The following is a 19,851-nucleotide window of genomic DNA, read 5'->3' as shown; positions in this document are numbered from 1 at the left end:
GAGAAGCTCTGTCATTCGGGAGGATCTCCGAGTAGAACCGCTGCTCCTCCACATAGAGAGGAGCCAGATGAGGTGGTTGGGGCATCTGATTCGGACGCCTCCCTGATGAGGTGTTGCGGGCATGTCGCACCGGGAGGAGACCCCGGGGACGACCCAGGACACGCTGGAGAGACTACGTCTTTCGGCTGGCCTGGGAATGCCTCGGGATTAGGAAGAGCTGGATGAAGTGGCTGGGGAGAGGGAAGTCTGGGCGTCCCTGCTAAAGCTACTGCCCCCGAGACCCGATCGGATAAGCAGTAGAAAATGGATGGCTGGACGGATGGATGTACATAATTACTACCATTTTGGAAGCAGTTACTCACCCAGAATACGTTCAAACAATATTTTATTTCATGTTGACACAATATTTGGTCAAACATTTTTTTGTCATTCATTTCCAAGAGCAACAAACACCATATTGCAATGCATCACACATTATGTGGCCCAAGATAACAGATGCCTGTGATTAAACCAGCAGGTGGTTTCATGTGCACATGACGCATCAAGAAATGGACCATTACTTGAACCAATGGCCTAAGTGTTACGATGCTTCATCTCGCCATCGCTACTACAACCCCAATTACAATGATATTGGGTTAAACATACAACAATACTAAATAGAATACAATGATTTGCAAGTCATCCATTCATCCATTTTCTGAGCCGCTTATCCTCACGAGGGTCACCGGAGTGCTGAAACCTATCCCAGCTATCTTCGGGCAGGAGGCGGGGTACACCCTGAACTGGTTGCCAGACAATTGCAGGGCACACGTAAACAAACAATCATTTGCACTCACATTCACACCTACGGGCAATTTAGAGTCTTCAATTAACCAACCATGCATGTTTTTGGGATGTGGGATGGAACCGGAGTGCCCGGAGAAAACCCACACAGGCACGGGGAAAATATGCAAACTCCACACAGGCGGGGCTGGGGATTGAACCCCAGTCCTCAGAACTGTGAGGCAGACACTCTAACCAGTCGCCCACCATGCCGCTTTGCAAATCATGTTCAACCTATATTTAATTGAATACACTACAAAGACAAGATATTTAAGGTTCAAACTGACAAACTTTATTGTTTTTAGCAAATAATTATTAACTTAGAATTTTATGGCTGCAACATGTTCAAAAAAGCTGGGACAGGTGGCAAAAAAGGCTGTTTGGAACATCCCACAGGTGAACAGGCTAATTGGGAACAGGTGGGTCCCATGATTGGTTATAAAAGGAGGTTCCTTGATTTGCTCAGCCATTCACAAGAAAAGATGGGGCAAGGTTCACCTCTTTGTGACAGAGTGTGTGAGAAAATAGTCGAACAGTTTAAGGACAATGTTCCTTAACGTACAATTGCAAGGAATGTAGGGATTTCATCATCTACGGTCCATAATATCGTCAAAAGGTTCAGAGAATCTAGAGAAATCACTGCATGTAAGCGGCAAGGCCGAAAACCAACATTGAATGCCCGTGACCTTCAATCCCTCAGGCAGCACTGCATCAAAAACCGACATCAATGTGTAAAGGATATCACCACCTGGGCTCAGGAACACTTCAGAAAACCAATCTCAGTAAATACAGTTCGTCGCTATATCCGTAAGTGCAACTTGAAACTCTACTACGCAAAACAAAAGCCATTTATCAACAATACCCAGAAACATCGCCGGCTTCTCTGGGCCCGAGCTCATCTAAGATGGACTGATGCAAAGTGGAAAAGTGATCTGTGGTCCGACGAGTCCACGTTTCTAATTTTTGGAAATTGTGGACGTCGTGTCCTCCGGGCAAAAGAACCATCCGGACTGTTATGGATGCAATGTTCAAAAGCCAGCATCTGCGATGGTATGGGGCTGTGTTAGTGCCAATAGCATGGGTAACTTACACATCTGTGAAGGCACAATTAATGCTGAAAGGTCCATACAGGTCTTGGAGAAACATATGCTGCCATCCAAGCAATGTCTTTTTCATGGACACCCCTGCTTATTACAGCAAGACAATGCCAAACCATATTCGGCACTCTGCACGTGTTACAACAGCGTGGTTTCATAGTAAAAGAGTGCGGGTACTAGACTGGCCTGCCTGTAGTCCAGACCTATTATGAAGCGTAAAATACGACAACGGAGACCCCGGACTGTTGAACAGCTGAAGCTGTACATCAAGCAAGAATGGAAAAGAATTCCACCTACAAAGCTTCAACAATTAATGTCCTCAGTTCCCAAACGTTTATTGAATGTTGTTAAAAGAAAAGGTCATGTAACACAGTGGTAAACATGACCCACTGCCAGCTTTTTTGGAATGTGTTGCAGCCATAAAATTCGAAGTTAATGATTATTTGCGAAAACAAGTTTATCAGTTTGAACATTAAATATCTTGTCTTTGTTGTGTATTCATTTAAATATAGGTTGAACATGATTTGCAAATATAGGCACGGTGGACGACTGGTTAGAGCGTCAGCCTCACAGTTCTGAGGACCCGGGTTCAATCCCCGGTTCCGCCTGTGTGGAGTTTGCATGTTCTCCCCGTGCCTGCGTGGGTTTTCTCCGGGCACTCCGGTTTCCTCCCACATCCCAAAAACATGCATTAACTGGAGAGACTAAATTACCCGTAGGTGTGAATGTGAGTGTGAATGGTTGTTTGTTTATATGTGCCCTGCGATTGGCTGGCAACCAGTTCAGGGTGTACCCAGTCTCCTGCCCAATGACAGCTGGGATAGGCTCCAGCACACCCGCGGCCCTAGTGAGGAGAAGCGGCTCAGAAAATGGATGGATGGATGATTTGCAAATAATTGTATTTTATGTTTAACACAACGTCCCAACTTCATTGGAATAGGGGTTGTAATTTCGTATCTGTTGTGAATAGTCTCAGCTGCCTGAGATTCCTTCAGTTTGCTTTTCTTTGCTTGACTTGTCCAGTTGTTAGCAAACAAAGGATGGGCACGGCAAATGACTGACACCATGTCAGTCTCATGTTTCGTCTCTGGTGGATTGTTCTTCCTCAGGTGGGGTGGTTTCTTAAAAAAAAAAGAAACCTCCCCTTTAAAGCAGGCAGCTGCTGCCTATCACAGCCAAGGGCCAAAAAGCTGACTACAACCAGTGATCACCTGTCAAGTACAGGACTACAGACATGTACAACAATTGACTTAAATTTCGTAGGTTCGTAGAGTTTACATATCAAATTCTCACCAGATAATATTTGAATAATAAATGGAGTCAAAAGAAATACTTTATTTCATTTCATAAAAGAGAAAAAGTGTCTTGATATTAAAAGACTTTACAGAGATGTAAATGGTAACAAGCAGCTATTATTTTCTGCTTCCAGGTGCTGCAGACTTTCGACCGAGCTCCCTTGCTCTCTCAGTGGCAGACTCCACAGCAGTAATGGTTGATGCCCTCACACCTCCTTGTTCCAGAGCATGAAGCCCACAGATGGTTGTCCCACCTGGGGTGCAGACCTCTGAACGAAGCTGAGCTGGATGCTTATTGGAGTCACGTAATAAATGACCAGCACCCTGCAACAGACAGCAGTGAAATTTATCCAATGCCAAGAGACACCCAAAAATACAGACAGCCAAAGTATGTTGACTGAGTCACAGGAGTTTGACAGGAAAATAACAGTTGCAATTACAGCGGCTGAAATAAGTATTTAACACATCACCGTTTTTTCTCACTAAATATACTTCAAAAGGTGCTATTGACCTGAAAATTTCACCAGATGTTGGGAACAACCCAAATAATCCATACATAAAAAGAAAGTAGAACAAATAAGATCAGAAATTAAATTGTGTAATAATGTGAAATGACAAGGAAAAAGTATTGAACATGCCAACTGGCATTTATTTAATACTTTGTACAAAAGCCTTTGTTTGTGATGACAGGTTCAAGACACCTCATGTATAGAGAAACTTGTTGCATGCATTGCTCTGGTGTGATTTTGGCCCATTCTTCCACACAAGCAGTCTTCAAATCTTGAGGGTTGCATTGGCTTTTTTTATGGACCTTGAGTTTTAGTTCTTTCCATAGTTTTTCGATTGGATTAAAGTCCGGTGATTGGCTGGGTCATTCAAGCAGCTTTATTGTTTTTCTTTGAAACCATTTGAGAGTTTCCTTGGCAGTATGTTTTGGATCATTATCCTGCTGAAGTGTCCACCCTTGTTCCATTTTCATCATCCTCGTAGATGGCAGCAGTTTTTTGTCAATAATGTCTCGCTACATTTGCCTATTCATCCTTCCTTCAATAATGTGACGTTTACCAGTACCATTTGCTAAATCGCAGCCCCACACCATCATGTTCCCACCTCCGAACTTCACTGTTGGTATGATGTTTTTAGGGTGATGTGAAGTGCCATTTCTCCTCCAAACATGGTGTGCATTATGGCAACGAAACAGTTAAATTTTGCTCTCATCCGACCAGACGATATTCTCTAGTATTTACAGTGGGTACGGAAAGTATTCAGACCCCCTTAAATTTGTCACTGTGTTATATTGCAGCCATTTGCAAAAATAGTTTAAGTGCATTTTTCTTCCTCAATGTACACACAGCACCCCATATTGACAGAAAAAAAATTAATTGTTGTAATTTTTGCATATTTATTAAAACAGAAAAACTAATATCACACAGCCAGTGCCCTGCGATTGGCTGACAACCAGTTCAGGGTGTACCCCGCCTCCTGCCCGTTGATAGCTGGGATAGGCTCCAGCACTCCCGTGACCCTTGTGAGGAGAAGCGGCTCAGAAAATGGATGGATGGATAGCACAGCCATAAGTATTCAGACCCTATGCTGTGGCACTCATATTTAACTCGGGTCCTATCCATTTCGTCTGATAATCCTTGAGATGGTTCTACTCCTTCATTGGAGTCCAGCTGTGTTTGATTATAGTGATTGGACTTGATTAGGAAAGCCACACACCTGTCTATATCAGATCTTACAGCTTACAGTGCATGTCAGAGCAAATGAAGAACCCAAAGATCACTGTGGCTGAGCTCCAGAGATGCAGTCGGGAGATGGGAGAAAGATCTAAAAAGTCAAACCATCACTGCAGCTCTCCAACAGTCGAGGCTTTATGGCAGAGTCACCCGACGGAAGCCTCACCTCAGTGCAAGACACATGAAAGCCCACATGACTCCAAGATGATGAGAAATAAGATTCTCTGGTCTGATGAGACCAAGATAGAACTTTTTGGCCGTAATTCTATGCGGTATGTGTGGAGAAAACCAGGCACTGCTCATCACCTGTCCAATACAGTCCCAACAGTGATGCATGGTGGTGGCAGCATCATGCTGTGGGGGTGTTTTTCAGCTGCAGAGACAGGGAGACTGGTTGCAATCGAAGGAAAGATGAATGCGGCCAAGTACAGGGATTTCCTGGACGAAAACCTTCTCCAGAGTGCTCAGGACCTCAGACTGGGCCGAAGCGACACCTTCCAACAAGACACTGACCCTAAGCACACAGCTAAAATAACGAAGGAGTGGCTTCAGAACAACTCAGTGACTGTTGTTGAATCGCCCAGCCAGAGCCCTGACTTGAGCATCTCTGGAGAGACCTGAAAATGTTCACCATTCAACCTGACAGAACTGGAGAGGATCTGCAAGGAGGAATGGAAGAGGATCCCCAAATCCAAGTGTGAAAAACTTGTTGCATCATTCCCAAAAAGACTCATGGCTTTATTAGCTCAAAAGGGTGCTTCTCCTAAATACTGTGCAAAGGGTCTGAATACCGTATTTTCACGACAAAAAGCACTTAAAAGTCTTTAATTTTCTCCAAAATGGACGGGGCGTCTTATAACGCAGCGCGCCTTATGTGTGCACCAAATTCCGAAATCTGTAAATGTTGTTGTGTGACTTTGACGAGTGCTCCGCTTGACTGACTGGGAGCATTTCCTACCGACACGCTGCTTATATAGATGAAAGGCGGACGTGACTGAGGACAGCATGGCTGGATGGACGAGGAGAAAATGAGAGAGTGGCTGAGTGAGGTGTAGGTAAAGAGACCAGATGTTTTTTTCCACACGTCACCGTCCCTGTTGATCTGTGACTCCATGCGCGCCCATCTCACAGCCACTGCGAAAAACCAAGTGCAGCAAATGAACTTGGAGCTTGCCATCATTCTGGGAGGCTTGACGAAGGAACTCCAACCGCTGGACATCGGTGTAAACAGGGCGTTCGAAGTGAAGTTGCGAGCAGCGTGGGAGCGATGGATGACAGATGGCGAACACAGCTTTACTAAGACAGGTAGACTAGCGAGTTACGCCACCATATGTGAATGGATTGTGGATGCCTGGCCTAAGGTATCTGCTTTGACTGTTGTCCAAGCTTTCGCGAAAGCCGGCATCATTGCTGAACAGCCCCCCGGCAATGAGACTGACTCCGACAATGATGAGAGGGAACCCGGCATGTTTGATGGAGAACTTGCCCAGCTGTTCATTTCGGATACAGAAGATGAGGATTGATCAAAAAATAACATGAGTACATTGTTAAATACTTCAATAAAGTGCAACCGAACTCACTGTTTACATTGTTAAATACTTCAATAAAGTCAAACCGAACTCAGTTTTGCTTCCACTGCCTTTTTAAAAACATTGTTTTAGCGTGCATGCATGCTACCGTATGTTTTTAAGATAGCGTATGTTTTACAGGCCCCTCCTTGAGCCGTCACCTTATCGTGGTGGAGGGGTTTGTGTGTCCCAATGATCCTAGGAGCTAAGTTGTCTGGGGCTTTATGCCCCTGGCAGGGTCACCCATGGCAAACAGGTCCTAGGTGAGGGACCAGACAAAGCACGGCTCAAAGACCTCTTATGAAGAAGACAAATTATGGACTCAGGTTTCCCTTGCCCGGACGCGGGTTACCGGGGGCCCCCCCCTCTGGAGCCAGGCCTGGGGTTTGGGCTCGAAGGAGAGCGCCTGGTGGCCGGGCCTGCACCCATGGGGCCTGGCCGGGCACAGTCCGAAAGGGTAACGTGGGTCCCCCTTCCCATGGGCTCACCACCTGTGGGAAGGGCCATAGGGGTCGGGTGCAGTGCGAGCTGGGCGGTGGCCCAAGGTGGGGACCTTGGCGATCCAATCCCCGGCTACAGAAGCTGGCTCTCGGGATGTGGAATGTCACCTCTCTGGCAGGGAAGGAGCCCGAGTGTGAGTGTGAGGAGCCCGTGTGTGAGGTCGAGAAGTTCCGACTAGATATAATCGGACTCTCCTCCACACACAGCTTGGGCTCTGGTACCAGTCCTCTCGAGAGGGGTTGGACTCTCTTCCACTCTGGAGTTGCCCACGGTGAGAGGCGCCGAGCAGGTGTGGGTATTCTTATTGCTCCCCGGCTCGGCGCCTGTACGTTGGGGTTCACCCCGGTGGACGAGAGGGTAGCCTTCCTCCACCTTTGGTTGGGGGGACGTGTCCTGACTGTTGTTTGTGCCTATGCACCAAACACCAGTTCAGAGTACCCACCCTTTTTGGAGTCCTTGGAGGGGGTGCTGTAGAGCGCTCCCGCTGGGGACTCCATCTTTCTACTGGGGGACTTCAATGCTCACGTGTGCAATGACAGTGAGACCTGGAAGGGCGTGATTGGGAGGAATGGACCCCCGATCAGAACCCGAGCGGTGTTCTGTTATTGGACTTCTGAGCTCGTCACGGATTGTCCATAACGAACAAGCATAAGGGCGTCCACACGTGCACTTGGCACCAGGACACCCTAGGTCGCAGTTCGATGATCGACTTTCTGGTCGTGTCATCGGACTTGCGGCCGCATGTCTTGGACACTCGGGTAAAGAGAGGGGTGGAGCTGTCAACTGATCACCACCTCGTGGTGAGTTGGCTCAGATGGTGGGGGAAGATGCCGGTCCGACGTGGCAGGCCCAAACGTATTGTGAGGGTCTGCTGGGAACGTCTAGTGGAATCCCCTGTCAGAAGGAGTTTCAACTCCCACCTCCGACAGAACTTCGCTCATGTTCCGGGGGAGGCGGGGGACATCGAGTCCGAGTGGACCATGTTCCATGCCTCCATTGCTGAGGCGGCCGACCGGAGCTGTGGCCGTAAGGTGGTCGGTGCCTGTCGTGGCGGCAATCCCTGAACCCGTTGGTGGACGCCAATGGTGAGGGATGCCGTCAAGCTGAAGAAGGAGTCCTATCGGGCCTTTTTGGCCTGTGGGACTCCTGAGGCAGCTGATGGGTACCGGCTGGCCAAGCGGAATGCAGCTTTGGTGGTCGCTGAAGCAAAAACTCGGGCATGGGAAGAGTTCGGTGAGGCAATGGAGAAAGCAGGCAAATATGGCCACGTTTTTCACCTACACAAATGCGCCCATTCGAAAAGCAATTTGTGAACTCGGTCCCTAAACAATGGACTGCATTTTCAGCCATCACGCTGAGCTTCATAGTGACTTCTCTACAGAGCTCGCCCGCTCAGTCGATAGCCGCTGAGTCATTTTGCTTCTTCCGTGACTTTCACACATGCATGGCTTCAACAGCACAGGACATGTGGGTTTTGTCTCTCCTTAGAGACCTCAAACTCCCCGTGCACTTCTTCTCTGGAACTTGCAAAGTGCACCTCCATGCAGTTTTACCCACTCTACCCACCCACTTCTCCCTCGGGCCGCGCCAGAGTGCTCAGGACCTCATACTGGGCTCAAGGTTCACCTTCCAACAAGACAATGACCCTAAGCACAGAGCTAAAATAACGAAGGGGATGGCTTCAGAACAACTCAGTGACTTTTCTTGAATGGCCCTGCCAGAGCCCTGACTTAAAACCCAATTCAGCATCTCTGGAGAGACTTGAAAATGTCTGTCCACCAACGTTCACCATCCAACCTGACAGAACTGGAGAGGATCTGCAAGGAGGAATGGCAGAGGATCCCCAAATCCAGGTGTGAAACACTTGTTGCCTCATTCCCAAAAAGACTCATAGCTGTATTAGCTCACAAGGGTGCTTCTACTAAATACTGAGCAAAGGGTATGAATACTTATGGCTGTGTGATATTTCAGTTTGTCTTTTTTTTTTTTTTTTTTAAATCTGCAAAAATTGCAGCAATTCTGTTTTTTCCTGTCATTACGGGGTGCTGTCTGTACATTAATGAGGAAACAAATGAACTTAAATGATTTTCGCAAATGGCTGCAATATAACAAAGAGTGAAAAATTTAAGGGGGTCTGAATACTTTCTGTACCCACTGTACATATTGACAGTACAAGCATCAGTGACACAATCAATGAAACTGACCAGAACAGTCTGAGATGCAATTCTTTGGGCTAGAGCGCTGGGCATGCCCATTTTAACTGCTCCATCTGCCAGTGCTTCTGCAAATAGGTATACCTGCAGAGAAAGATAATGTGACTCAGAAGCAGAAGAGTTTACTTCAAACAGATTGAATAGTAGAGTGTACCAGTGAAAATGATGAGCAATCCATCCAATTGGATGTATAATGCCTATTACTGCATAAATATATATATCAGTAATCATGTCCACACTGTAGTACTTTAGTTCTCTGAGCAATTTCATCAAGGACTCACAAACGCAACTCCGCTCCCACTGAGTCCAGTATGGACGTCAATCCAAGCTTCAGGTCCCTCTTCTACCAAACCACAGTGCTGCAACAAGGAGCACAATAGGGCACCATGCTCTTGTTTAGCATTAGTCCCTCGTGCAAATAAGAGTGCACCTTCCAGAACCACACATGGAAGATTTGGCATCAGTCTGATGACACATGAACCCTGTGGCAGGAGCTTGTACATGTGATGCAAAAAAAAAAGCAATTACTTGTCAGAAACAATACATTTAAAGGTCACAAGCTCGGGCACTCACCTCCTCTAGTGTTGCCAGGGTGACTCCTGCTGCAACGGACACAATTGTGTGTTTGTCAGTGACGTGCTGCGAGATCTCATTGAGAACAATTGGAACTAAATGAGGTTTGACTGCTACAAAGATAACATCTGAAGTGCACACAACCTCTGTGTTGGAGTGAGAAGTAGTGATGTTCAGCTCCTGAAACAAACAAAAAAAAGATTTCATTTGCTTGAATGCGTATGCGATTTCATAATTCGTCCTCTGGGGGCCACAATATTAAAACTGTCGCAGCCAAGCCTCAACTTAAATAAAATCAAACTTTATTTAAAAAAACACTTTTTATACAATAACATGTAACTCAAAGTGCTTTACATAGTTAAAATCAATCCCTTTCCGCCACTCAGCCGCACAGACACGCATGCGCGCGCAAACACACGCAGATGAAAATAAAAATGGCTGGGCACACAGAATCCAGGGGAGTATTTTGCTTGACGTAATTACCGCTTCACGTCTTTTGTGAAACAGCAGTTGAGATTAACTGCAATTCTTTTTAATGCTGCTTTATTGGACACAGCATCTTGAGTGGGTTACACAAAAGTCCAATATCATTCTGCAAGAGTCCGACAAGTGCCTAATAGAAATAATCAGTCATAAGAGTAGCATATTACAGCATACAGTCCGTGCCTTGAAAAAGTATTCATACCCCTTTAACTTTTTGCTACCTCGCAACCACAAACTTTCAGTATTTTTTTTTTTAATGAGATCTTATGTGATTGACCAACAAAAAGTAGCACCTAATTGTAAAATTGAATGGAAATTATACATAGTTTTAATAATGTTGTAGCATATATTGGTGTTAAAGAAAAACTGTGTTAAGGGGTCAGAGGATAACTTTTGTGTTCTCCTTTGTTCCCTGTGGTATGTTTCAAGTGAAATGGGAGGATGTTGTAACTAAAGATGTTTAGTTAGTATAAAAATTGGGCACCACATCGTTGATTAGCTAACAGCAGGGCAAAAACGACGAAAAACTTTGTGGATCAATCTTTTTCTGAAAGGTTTGTCACAGTTATGTAAAATTAGTTCTCGATTGTAGAGGTCAATATCGTTGAATCAAACACAGTATACAATCGGATGTTTGATATGTAGAACATATAATGTGAAACTACAGGAAATTGGGGTCAAATGGAGAGGGAGTTAACTACGTAATAAAAGACAAGAATACATTGCACAGCAGAACAGAGTGAATGGCTGATGAGCGTAAATGAACTGATGCGTGTTGAGAGAGAATAAAGTTGGGACTCATAAGACTGTTAAACTTACCCCAAGATACTATGCACCAATTTGTACTTATTCTGGTAGTTGCTACAATGTTTACTCATTATTCGTGGATCACGTATTCACCGATTCTGAGGGACTCTCTCAGTGGTCTCAGACAGGAACCAGGCAGATGAAACGTCGGGGAAAAAGACAAAGGAAGTCAAACTGAAAAGGACTACAAAAATGAAAATTGATGGTCATGCAGATGCGGGAAGTTGCACTCGTAACTTTTCCTGCCGGGCCACGCTTTTACGCTTGGTTGAGAGTGTAACTTGCGGATGGACCAGAGGTTTCTCGAGTTTCCTGGCAAGGCAAAAACGGCTGGGAAAACAAAAGCAGCAGTATCGGCCGATAATTAGCATTTTAATGTCATAATTCGCCGATCCCATCAATCAAAAAATACATTTACTCTGCGTTGCCATCGTGTACAGTGTAGCATATATTGGGTTTGGTTAAAACAATTTATTTACGGAATACATTTGTTGAAGGTGAACGCCCGCGTTCACTTCCAGGTCAGTTCAATTTACGGTTTAATCAGAATCATCTTTATTTGCCAAGTATGTCCAAAAAACACAAGGAATTTGTCGCTGGTAGTTGGAGCCGCTCTAGTACGACAACAGGCAGTCAATTGACAGAGAACATTTTTGAGACATAAAGACATTGAGAAAAACAAGTCACTGAGCAATAAAGGGTTGAGTTATCTGGTAATGCCGGTACATTTATTTATGTATTTATTTTTGACAATTGTGCACCAGTTCTCTAGCACTTAGAGCAGTTCGAATGACTAATCTTGCAATAGTCCGGTGCAATGACCATTGTACAAAGGGCGCCGAGACTTCAAGGAGTGTATGCAATTTAAAGTGACGAGTAGTGCGATAATCTGGGACAATGTTGATTGTGCAAATGTTGCAGATACTCCTCAATCAGTGTGCAAATGGGGCAGATGCTACTCTGGCATGAGTGACCAGTATTGGTCAACAACAGATATGCAAATAGTCCAGCGTGGCGAGACTACAACAGTGAGTGCACGAGTAGTATACGTTAACGTCACAATCAAACTATTATTGTCTCGTAAAGGGCACCACGTCTCTTTTTTGTGTGTGTAGAATTTAGGTAAAGTGACGAAAAATTTTATCAGTCTTATAATCTGAAGGTTGCTACATTTAGGAAAAACGAGTTCTCCATTACAGAGGTCTTGTCGTATCCAAACACAAACGATACAGGTAGTGGTTTTATAGAAAATTTCATGAAGTCTAACAGGGGAATCTACAGGAAACAATACAGAGGTGTCTAACTACAGAACAAAGGACAGACAAACATTGGTAAAGGAGGCTGGACTCGGGGTGAAAGCTGGTGGACGATGTACAGTGAGCAATGCACAGATTAGTATTTCAGGATTATGGAGGCCACTGTGCTCTTAGGAACCTTAAGTGCAGCAGACATTTTTTTTGTAACCTTGGCCAGATCTGTGGCTTTCCTAATGAAGTCCAATCAGTAAAATCAAACACAGCTGGATTCCAATGAAGCTGTAGAACCATTTTAAGGATGATGAAGAAATGGACAGCACCCGAGTTAAATATATGAGTGTCACAGCAAAAGATCTGAATGCTTATGGCTGTGTGATATTTCAGTTTTTTGTTTTTCATAAATCAGCAAAAATTTCAACAATTAGGTTTTTTTCCCTCTCAATATGGGGTGTTGTGTGTAAATTAATGGGTGAAAATTTTTACAAATGCCTGCAATATAAAGAGTGAAAAATTTAAGGGGTCTGAAAACTTTCCGTACCCACTGTATATGTTGGGCTGGCAGTGAGACCAGTAATTGGGGGCAGGCTTGAAGCTAACACTACAGCTACACAAATAGGTGTAGAGTTCTCAGTAAAAATCAAAGAAGAAGACAAAAAAACAAAAATTTCAACACAGTTCTAAAGAAGAAAAAGAAAGATGAGGAAGCTAGCTTCAACTTAGCACCCTGGGGGAATAACAGTAATGTGTAGAACCTGACTCATCAGTCAAGGAGAAGCAAGGTGCTAAATAGAGCTTCTAATCTTGATGACAGAATTAAGTCCTAGTCTAGATTCAAAAGGGGGTGTAATTTAGGTCAAGGAGGACCTCTTCCACTGTCTGTATGGGGTCAGGTTTGGGTTCAGCCGTTCTATTCCTACGGAAGAGCTTGGAGTGCTGTTCTAAGCAGTTCCGCAGCTTTTGGTAGGGCAGGTAGGCTATGCTGAGAATCATGCAGTGACTGAAGATGGTTAGGGCCACTAAGTTAAGGTCTGTAGCAGATCAGGAATGAGCAAGCAGGGTTTTGGTGTCATAGTTGATGTCAATTGCCTGAGTTCCTTCAAATTTAGTTTTGGCAAGAATTTCAGGGTCAAATTCATATTGGTGTTGTTTGAAAAATTAAGAAATCACAATTTGGCTGTCGTAACTGTCAGGCGACAGGTGGTGCCGGGTGACATCCTCGATATGCAAGGTGGCATTTTTGGTCGCTGATTGGGCGAGCTACAAGGAAGGCTTTCCCTCGGAACTCAGGATTGACATGAAGAGCTGTGGAGCTTGTAAGGAAGAACCCAAGATGGGCCGGATTGGTGGGGCCTGTCAGGGCCGTAGACTGAATACCGTATTTTCCGGACTACCGGTACTTTTTTCCCGCGCTATGAACCCTGTGGCCTATGTAACGATGTGGCTAAAATATAGATTTTTTTTTCCCGTGAACGGCTATCAGGGGGTGCAATAAGTAAGAACTTCTTTGAAGGTAATGCTTAAAACATGACCACTTCCCATAATACACTAGGGTTTGGGCATGCGCAGATGCCTCCTGCGTGTAGACGACAACGCTAGTTTTTGTCGCGCTCAAAGCAAAACGCAGCACGACACGCACGACGAACGCAAAATATTTTTCATTTTTCACACCCTCATCATGGAAAGTACAAGCGTATAATGCAGCTTTTAAGTTGAAAGCTGTCGATCTGTCCATCCAGGAGGGAAATAGAGCTGCTGCACGTAACTGGCCACGAGAGAACGCACTTCACCTGTGTTTTGAGCTGCACCGCTTCCGGACAAAAGCTTCCAACAATGGTTGTGTTTAAGCGACTATGCCAAAAGAAAAACTCCCAAAAGGCATAGTCGTTAAAGTTAACAAAAAGGGTGGATGATAGAAAGCTTAATGACTTTCAGTAAGTCAGCCTGGTCAGTGAGGACCGCTGGTGAGTGCAACTCAGTACCTGAGGAGGTTAAACTGCTTACAACATACAAGGCCTTCACAAAAAAACTGAAAATGTGGCTAGTTAACACCTATAGCTGCCAACACTAAAAGTTATGTTGTTTTTTTGTTATGATCAAAAAAATTATGGTTTTATTCTTTCTTAATAGTATAGTTTGATTATGTATCCTGTATTATATTGTCTTGTAGATGTATTTTACTGCTTTTTTACATCATGGCCAGGGGACTACAGATGAAAACTAGCCTTCTGGCTAATTCTGGCTTTTTTAACCATGTGTACTTCATGTGTTTTATGAAATTGCATTGTCCCCTTTCAAACATAAACTGACAAACTGAATGTCTGACGGGCGTGTTACAGTAGGGGTCTGGGACACATACTGTAACACTTTAAAGCATTGCTTGTTTTGGACAGTATGAGGGACCATATAACAGATTTTGTAAACACAGCCATCAAGAGCTCAAACTCAAGTCCAGCTGTGATTCCTGGAGGTACAACAAAGTTTTTGCAGCCACTGGACATCAGTGTGAATCGTGCTTTTAAAGCGGCACTCCGAGGTGAGTGGGAGGCTTGGATGACCAGCGGTGAGAAATCTTTCACAAAAACTGTCCGCATGCGAAGATCATCTTTTTCTGAGGTCTGCCAGTGGATCTTAAATGCGTGGAGCAGTGTGAAAGAATCTACAATCACCAACGGATTTTGAAAGGCTGGAATGCTACGTGAGGAGAACAGCACAACTTCAGCGGTAACTGTGTCTCGAGATGAAAATGACATTGAGAGCGACAGAGAGACTGAAATGGTGTGTGATGAAGACGTTCTGTGGCTCTTCAACCCCAACACTGACAAAGACGACTTCAGTGTTTTCAGTGAACAGGAGGAGGATGAATAAAAACAATGACTTTTCTGTTATGTTTGAGCCGTTTTACTGCCGTGTTACAGGCACTGTTTGGAAAGAAGGTATGTAAATAAACATTTACAAAATCTTTCTGTGTAAATATCTAATTTCGCAACGCATATATCGGCGGCGTATAGTCCGGTGTGGCTAATGTATGTAAAAAATAAAAATAAAAAATTCGACACGAAGTGGGCGCGGTTTATAATCCGATGCGCTCTGTAGTCCGGAAAATACGGTAATGTTATTCAAGCCGAGGGGTTTCAAATGTGGGAGAATTCTATCCATCGCTAAGATGTCTAGAGAGGGAGAAATTTCACGTAGCCTGTCCTTCATCAACATGTTAGCAATCTATGTGTGAGCGTAAACCATCAGGAGCAGCGACAACAGCGTGGTTATTGTCTGCCTACTTTGGTTTAGGGTTACACTGCAAGCGTCAAGAAGTGGGTACTTTTAGCATGTTGCTTAGCGACCAAGAATTGGTTACTTCGTTCACTGTGCGTTGTCGTATGATAGGGATCTCGGACTGGAATTCCCGCATGAGTTCGCATCATTCATTCTGGCTGGAGTCTACATTCCGCCTCAAGCTAACCTGTGAATACTAGTCAATGGCGGGTAAAATAAAGAAACTAGGAAAGTTTCGTGGCGTCGTAGTTAAATTCCGTATAGGACGGCGGAGTCCTCTAACGAGCTGTTGACAGACGTAGTTAAATTCCGTATAGGACGGCGGAGTCCTCTGACGAGCCAGTGTGAATGAAAACTGTTTGAATGAGAGTGTAAATGGGAAATGGGAAACCACTAGGTTTTCCATTCCATACCAAAACAGTGGGATTGTAAACAGCAGACTGGTGTGGATGCGCAGGCAAGAATTCTCCACCTGAAAAGGTTGAAGTGAGAATTACCACAACAGAAAATTTGAGTTGCTGTCCTACTGAAAAGAAACAGTGTTCTAGACCACCTTAGGTAGTATTACACTGAACCAAATTCTTTCAAATGGGGAAAGGAAGTAGTAAAATAAAAAAACAGGTATACACTGCAGTGTAAAGATTGGAAGTTCATTAAATTAAATTTAAAAAAAAGGAAAAAAAAGAGGATCCTGATAAAATTTTATATTTAGACACATGGATAACTGAACACGGCTTTAATGGTTGGTTAAATACACACACAAAAAATAGCCGCGTTGTAGGAATCAATTATATATAAAAAAAAAAAGAAAAACCTTAAAAAATGAAGGAAAATGATTTTGAGGAAACAGAATACTGAAAGAGAATTTGAGAAGGAGAGAGAGAACGGAAAGAGAATGTAGACAAAATAAGAAAGGAAGAAGAATGTGAAAAGAAAGACAGAGAATGTGCAGAGAAGAAATTTGCATGTGGGTAGACAGACATTACATTGGTTTGTCTACAGGAACCATGGAAGAGTACGTAAACCATGCTCTCCATGCTGAAAAAGTTATGTAGCCCTCACTGGCAGTACTCACAAAACCGTTGAACCCTCAGTTCACTGGGGAAAAGAAACCAAAACCGATTGGCGTAGGAACGCGCCCTCAAAACGCTTCAGTAGGCACAGCGACTGGATCCCGTAGCTTCGAAGCGGCAGCCCGGTGGCGTTGAGCAGGCAGGACCCGTGGAGTTGAGCAGGCAGGACCCGTGGCGTTGAGCAGGCAGGACCCGTGGCGTTGAAAGAGTAAATCCGTTCGCGTGGAAAAACCAGGTCAAGAACCCCCCCAAAAAAAAATATTCTCTCCCGCCGCATCTCCCGCTCTCCCCACACGACCCACCTCCTTCCCCGAATCCCATTGGACGCCCCACCCATTCAATCAATCATTAAAAAAAAAAAAAACTTGAAATGTTCACAGACCCCTCGGAACGCAGGACACCCCAGTATCCATCCACACAAAGAACCAAACAAACTTTTAACTAGTTTTCACAACAGAAATTCAAACAAATACAGTTCTACACGTTTTAGTCAGTACACTACAGTTATAAATGAAAAAATAAAGTTGAAAGGGGGAAGAATTGATACTTTCCACATAGACAGTAATGAGGAATTGTTTTATCAAAACGACAGAGGGAGAGGAAGAGGACAAAGAGGTAGAGGAATGCAGAGAGGAGGTTTTAGAGGAAAGGGTAGAGGAGGATTCAGACAGAACAGAGTGGAGTGTTGGTGTTGTGGAAAGGAAGGACACATATCAAGAGATTGTCCAGACAGAAAAACTACAGATGCATGACTAGACCGAGACAAAGGGGAAATGGAACTGACTTTAGAATATGACGGTACTGAAGAAATTCTAAATCTTCAGGAAATACTGACTATGCAAACAGACAGACCAGAGGTGACGTTATTAGTAAATGGCAAACCTATAACCTTTCTGTGTGATACAGGTGCATGTAGAACAACTTGTAAAGACAAAATTCCTGGCATACAAATGTCACCAAAATCAATAATGATCTGCACAGCAAGTGGGGAGATAAAAGCAGTCCCACAGTCATTACCAGTGTGGATAAGAGACCCTGATGGCATATCATGCAAAATGAGCATTCTAGTATTTCCAGAATGTCCAGTAAATCTGCTGGGACGAGACGCCCTATTGGTTTTAAAATTAGCTTTGATACCCACTCAAGATGGAAGAATAGTAGTAAAAAGACAATTCAAAATAAATAACGAAGAGGCGTTTGTAATACAAGGAATAGGTTTGCCATTGTACCATTACTCACTGGATGTGTTCTGTAAATTGACTGTCTGTTGTACTAGACCGGCTCCAACTACCGGAGACAAATTCCTTGTGTGTTTGGACATACTTGGCAAATAAAGATGATTCTGATTCTGATGTACTTCCGTGTGAGACAGGCTCAGCCCTCCTAACAGAGGGGCGAAAAGCCATTACAGACGCACAAGATAGAATGACACCCGACAACTTACATGTGACAATGTGGTACAAGACCAGACCAGGACCAGACGCTAAGTATGAAGACAAACTTAGGAAAACACCACAAAAAAATCACAATTACATATGTCTATTCGGACGCGGAAAGCACCTCCGTAGCCTGAGTAACGCTAAGTCCGGAAGCAAAGGCATTACATAAAGAATGGACACCACCACATGTATCACTTTACAAAGACAACCAAAGTGAGTGGAAAGATCTTTCAAAAATGGTGGAAGAGGGCGAAAGAGCTACAGATTGGGTAGCTACATCAGTAAATACGTGGACCAGTGCAAACACAGGTCTCACCAGAAAAGCACTCTTCTGGTGCGTAAGAATCAAAATTAGAGTACACCTCCTCCCGCCTGCATCCCCAAATTATCTTCTTCTCTCTCATCAACCATTAAATCACACCCAATATTACCCCTCCCATCTTTCTTTTCTTTCCCTTCCCAAAACTTATCCAACCAACTCCCATACCCCCCCTCCTTCTATCCTTTTTTACCTTCCACACACCCCTACCACCTCTTCACACTCCTTTCATCTTACCCATTTCATCCTAAATCAACCCTCCATTCTACCACAATCATCTCCGCACTCTATACAACCTCCCTCCAACTTTACCCCCCCCTTCTTTACAACATTACCCTTCACATCTTCCCCCCCTTCATTCCAAACCTTTCCCATATCTCCATCATTAACCCTATACCCAACAACCTCCACATCATCCCTAAAAACCTACCACTCCAACTACCATAAACATCATACATTTTTTCCATTACCTATCCCATACTTTTTCACCTCCTTTCACCCATCCCTCTTTAATCTACATCATTTCATTAACCCCCAATCAAAACCAAAAATATCCTCAACAACCCCACCTCCAACAACCTTTCACCCCTTATATTTTTAACCCCTACCCTCCCCCTCCTCCTCCCCCTACACATCCATTTCTCATTATCACAACATAAACATATGTCTAAATCTCTAATTCCTCTCTCGCTCAGTTAAGACTGACTCTCTTCGCAACATCTTTTATATTTCCTCCATCTCCTCTTATTAAAAAACACCAGAGCTACTCAGCAACCCTCCTTAGTGGACTAATAATTTGGTACTAATACCCATTACAACTCTTTCATAGGTTGACATGATGATTAGGAGAAAGGTTGATATATTGTGTGTCCAGGAGACCAGGTGGAAAGGCAGTAAGGCTAGAAGTTTAGGGGCAGGGTTTAAATTATTTTACCATGGTGTAGATGGGAAGAGAAATGGAGTCGGGGTTATTTTAAAAGAAGAGTTGGCTAAGAATGTCTTGGAGGTGAAAAAAGTATCAGATCGAGTGATGAGGCTGAAATTTGAAATTGAGGGTGTTATGTGTAATGTGATTAGCGGCTATGCCCCACAGGTAGGATGTGACCTAGTGGTGAAAGAGAAATTCTGGAAGGAGCTAGATGATGTAGTTCTGAGCATCCCAGACAGAGAGAGAGTCGTAATTGGTGCAGATTGTAATGGACATGTTGGTGAAGGTAATAGGGGTGATGAAGAAGTGATGGGTAGGTACGGCATCCAGGAAAGGAACTTGGAGGGACAGATGGTAGTAGACTTTGCAACAAGGATGCAAATGGCTGAAGTGAACACTTTTTTCCAGAAGAGGCACGAACATAGGGTGACCTACAAGAGCGGAGGTAGAAGCACACAGGTGGAT

General features: G+C 44.2%; 1 protein-coding gene across 5 annotated transcripts in view; it reads right to left on the bottom strand.

The window, feature by feature from the left end:
• Positions 1-3,234: 3,234 nt before the first annotated feature.
• Positions 3,235-19,851, bottom strand: part of pycr3 (pyrroline-5-carboxylate reductase 3) — a 36,988-nt gene continuing 20,371 nt past the window's right edge. For all 5 annotated transcript variants that reach the window (XM_061778504.1, XM_061778503.1, XM_061778505.1 and 2 more), the window contains 4 exons: positions 9,809-9,988; positions 9,517-9,729; positions 9,227-9,319; positions 3,235-3,538 (listed from right to left, as the gene is read on the bottom strand). In XM_061778504.1, the coding sequence (XP_061634488.1) occupies positions 3,332-3,538; positions 9,227-9,319; positions 9,517-9,729; positions 9,809-9,988 (693 nt within the window). In that variant the 3' untranslated portion in view covers positions 3,235-3,331. The remainder of the gene's footprint in view (positions 3,539-9,226; positions 9,320-9,516; positions 9,730-9,808; positions 9,989-19,851) is intronic.

Source organism: Phyllopteryx taeniolatus, chromosome 7 (genome assembly GCF_024500385.1).
Source record: "Phyllopteryx taeniolatus isolate TA_2022b chromosome 7, UOR_Ptae_1.2, whole genome shotgun sequence".
In the NCBI taxonomy this organism is placed as follows: Eukaryota; Metazoa; Chordata; class Actinopteri; order Syngnathiformes; family Syngnathidae; genus Phyllopteryx; species Phyllopteryx taeniolatus.
Note: the sequence above shows the minus strand (reverse complement) of the source record. Positions and strands in the feature narration are given on the sequence as shown.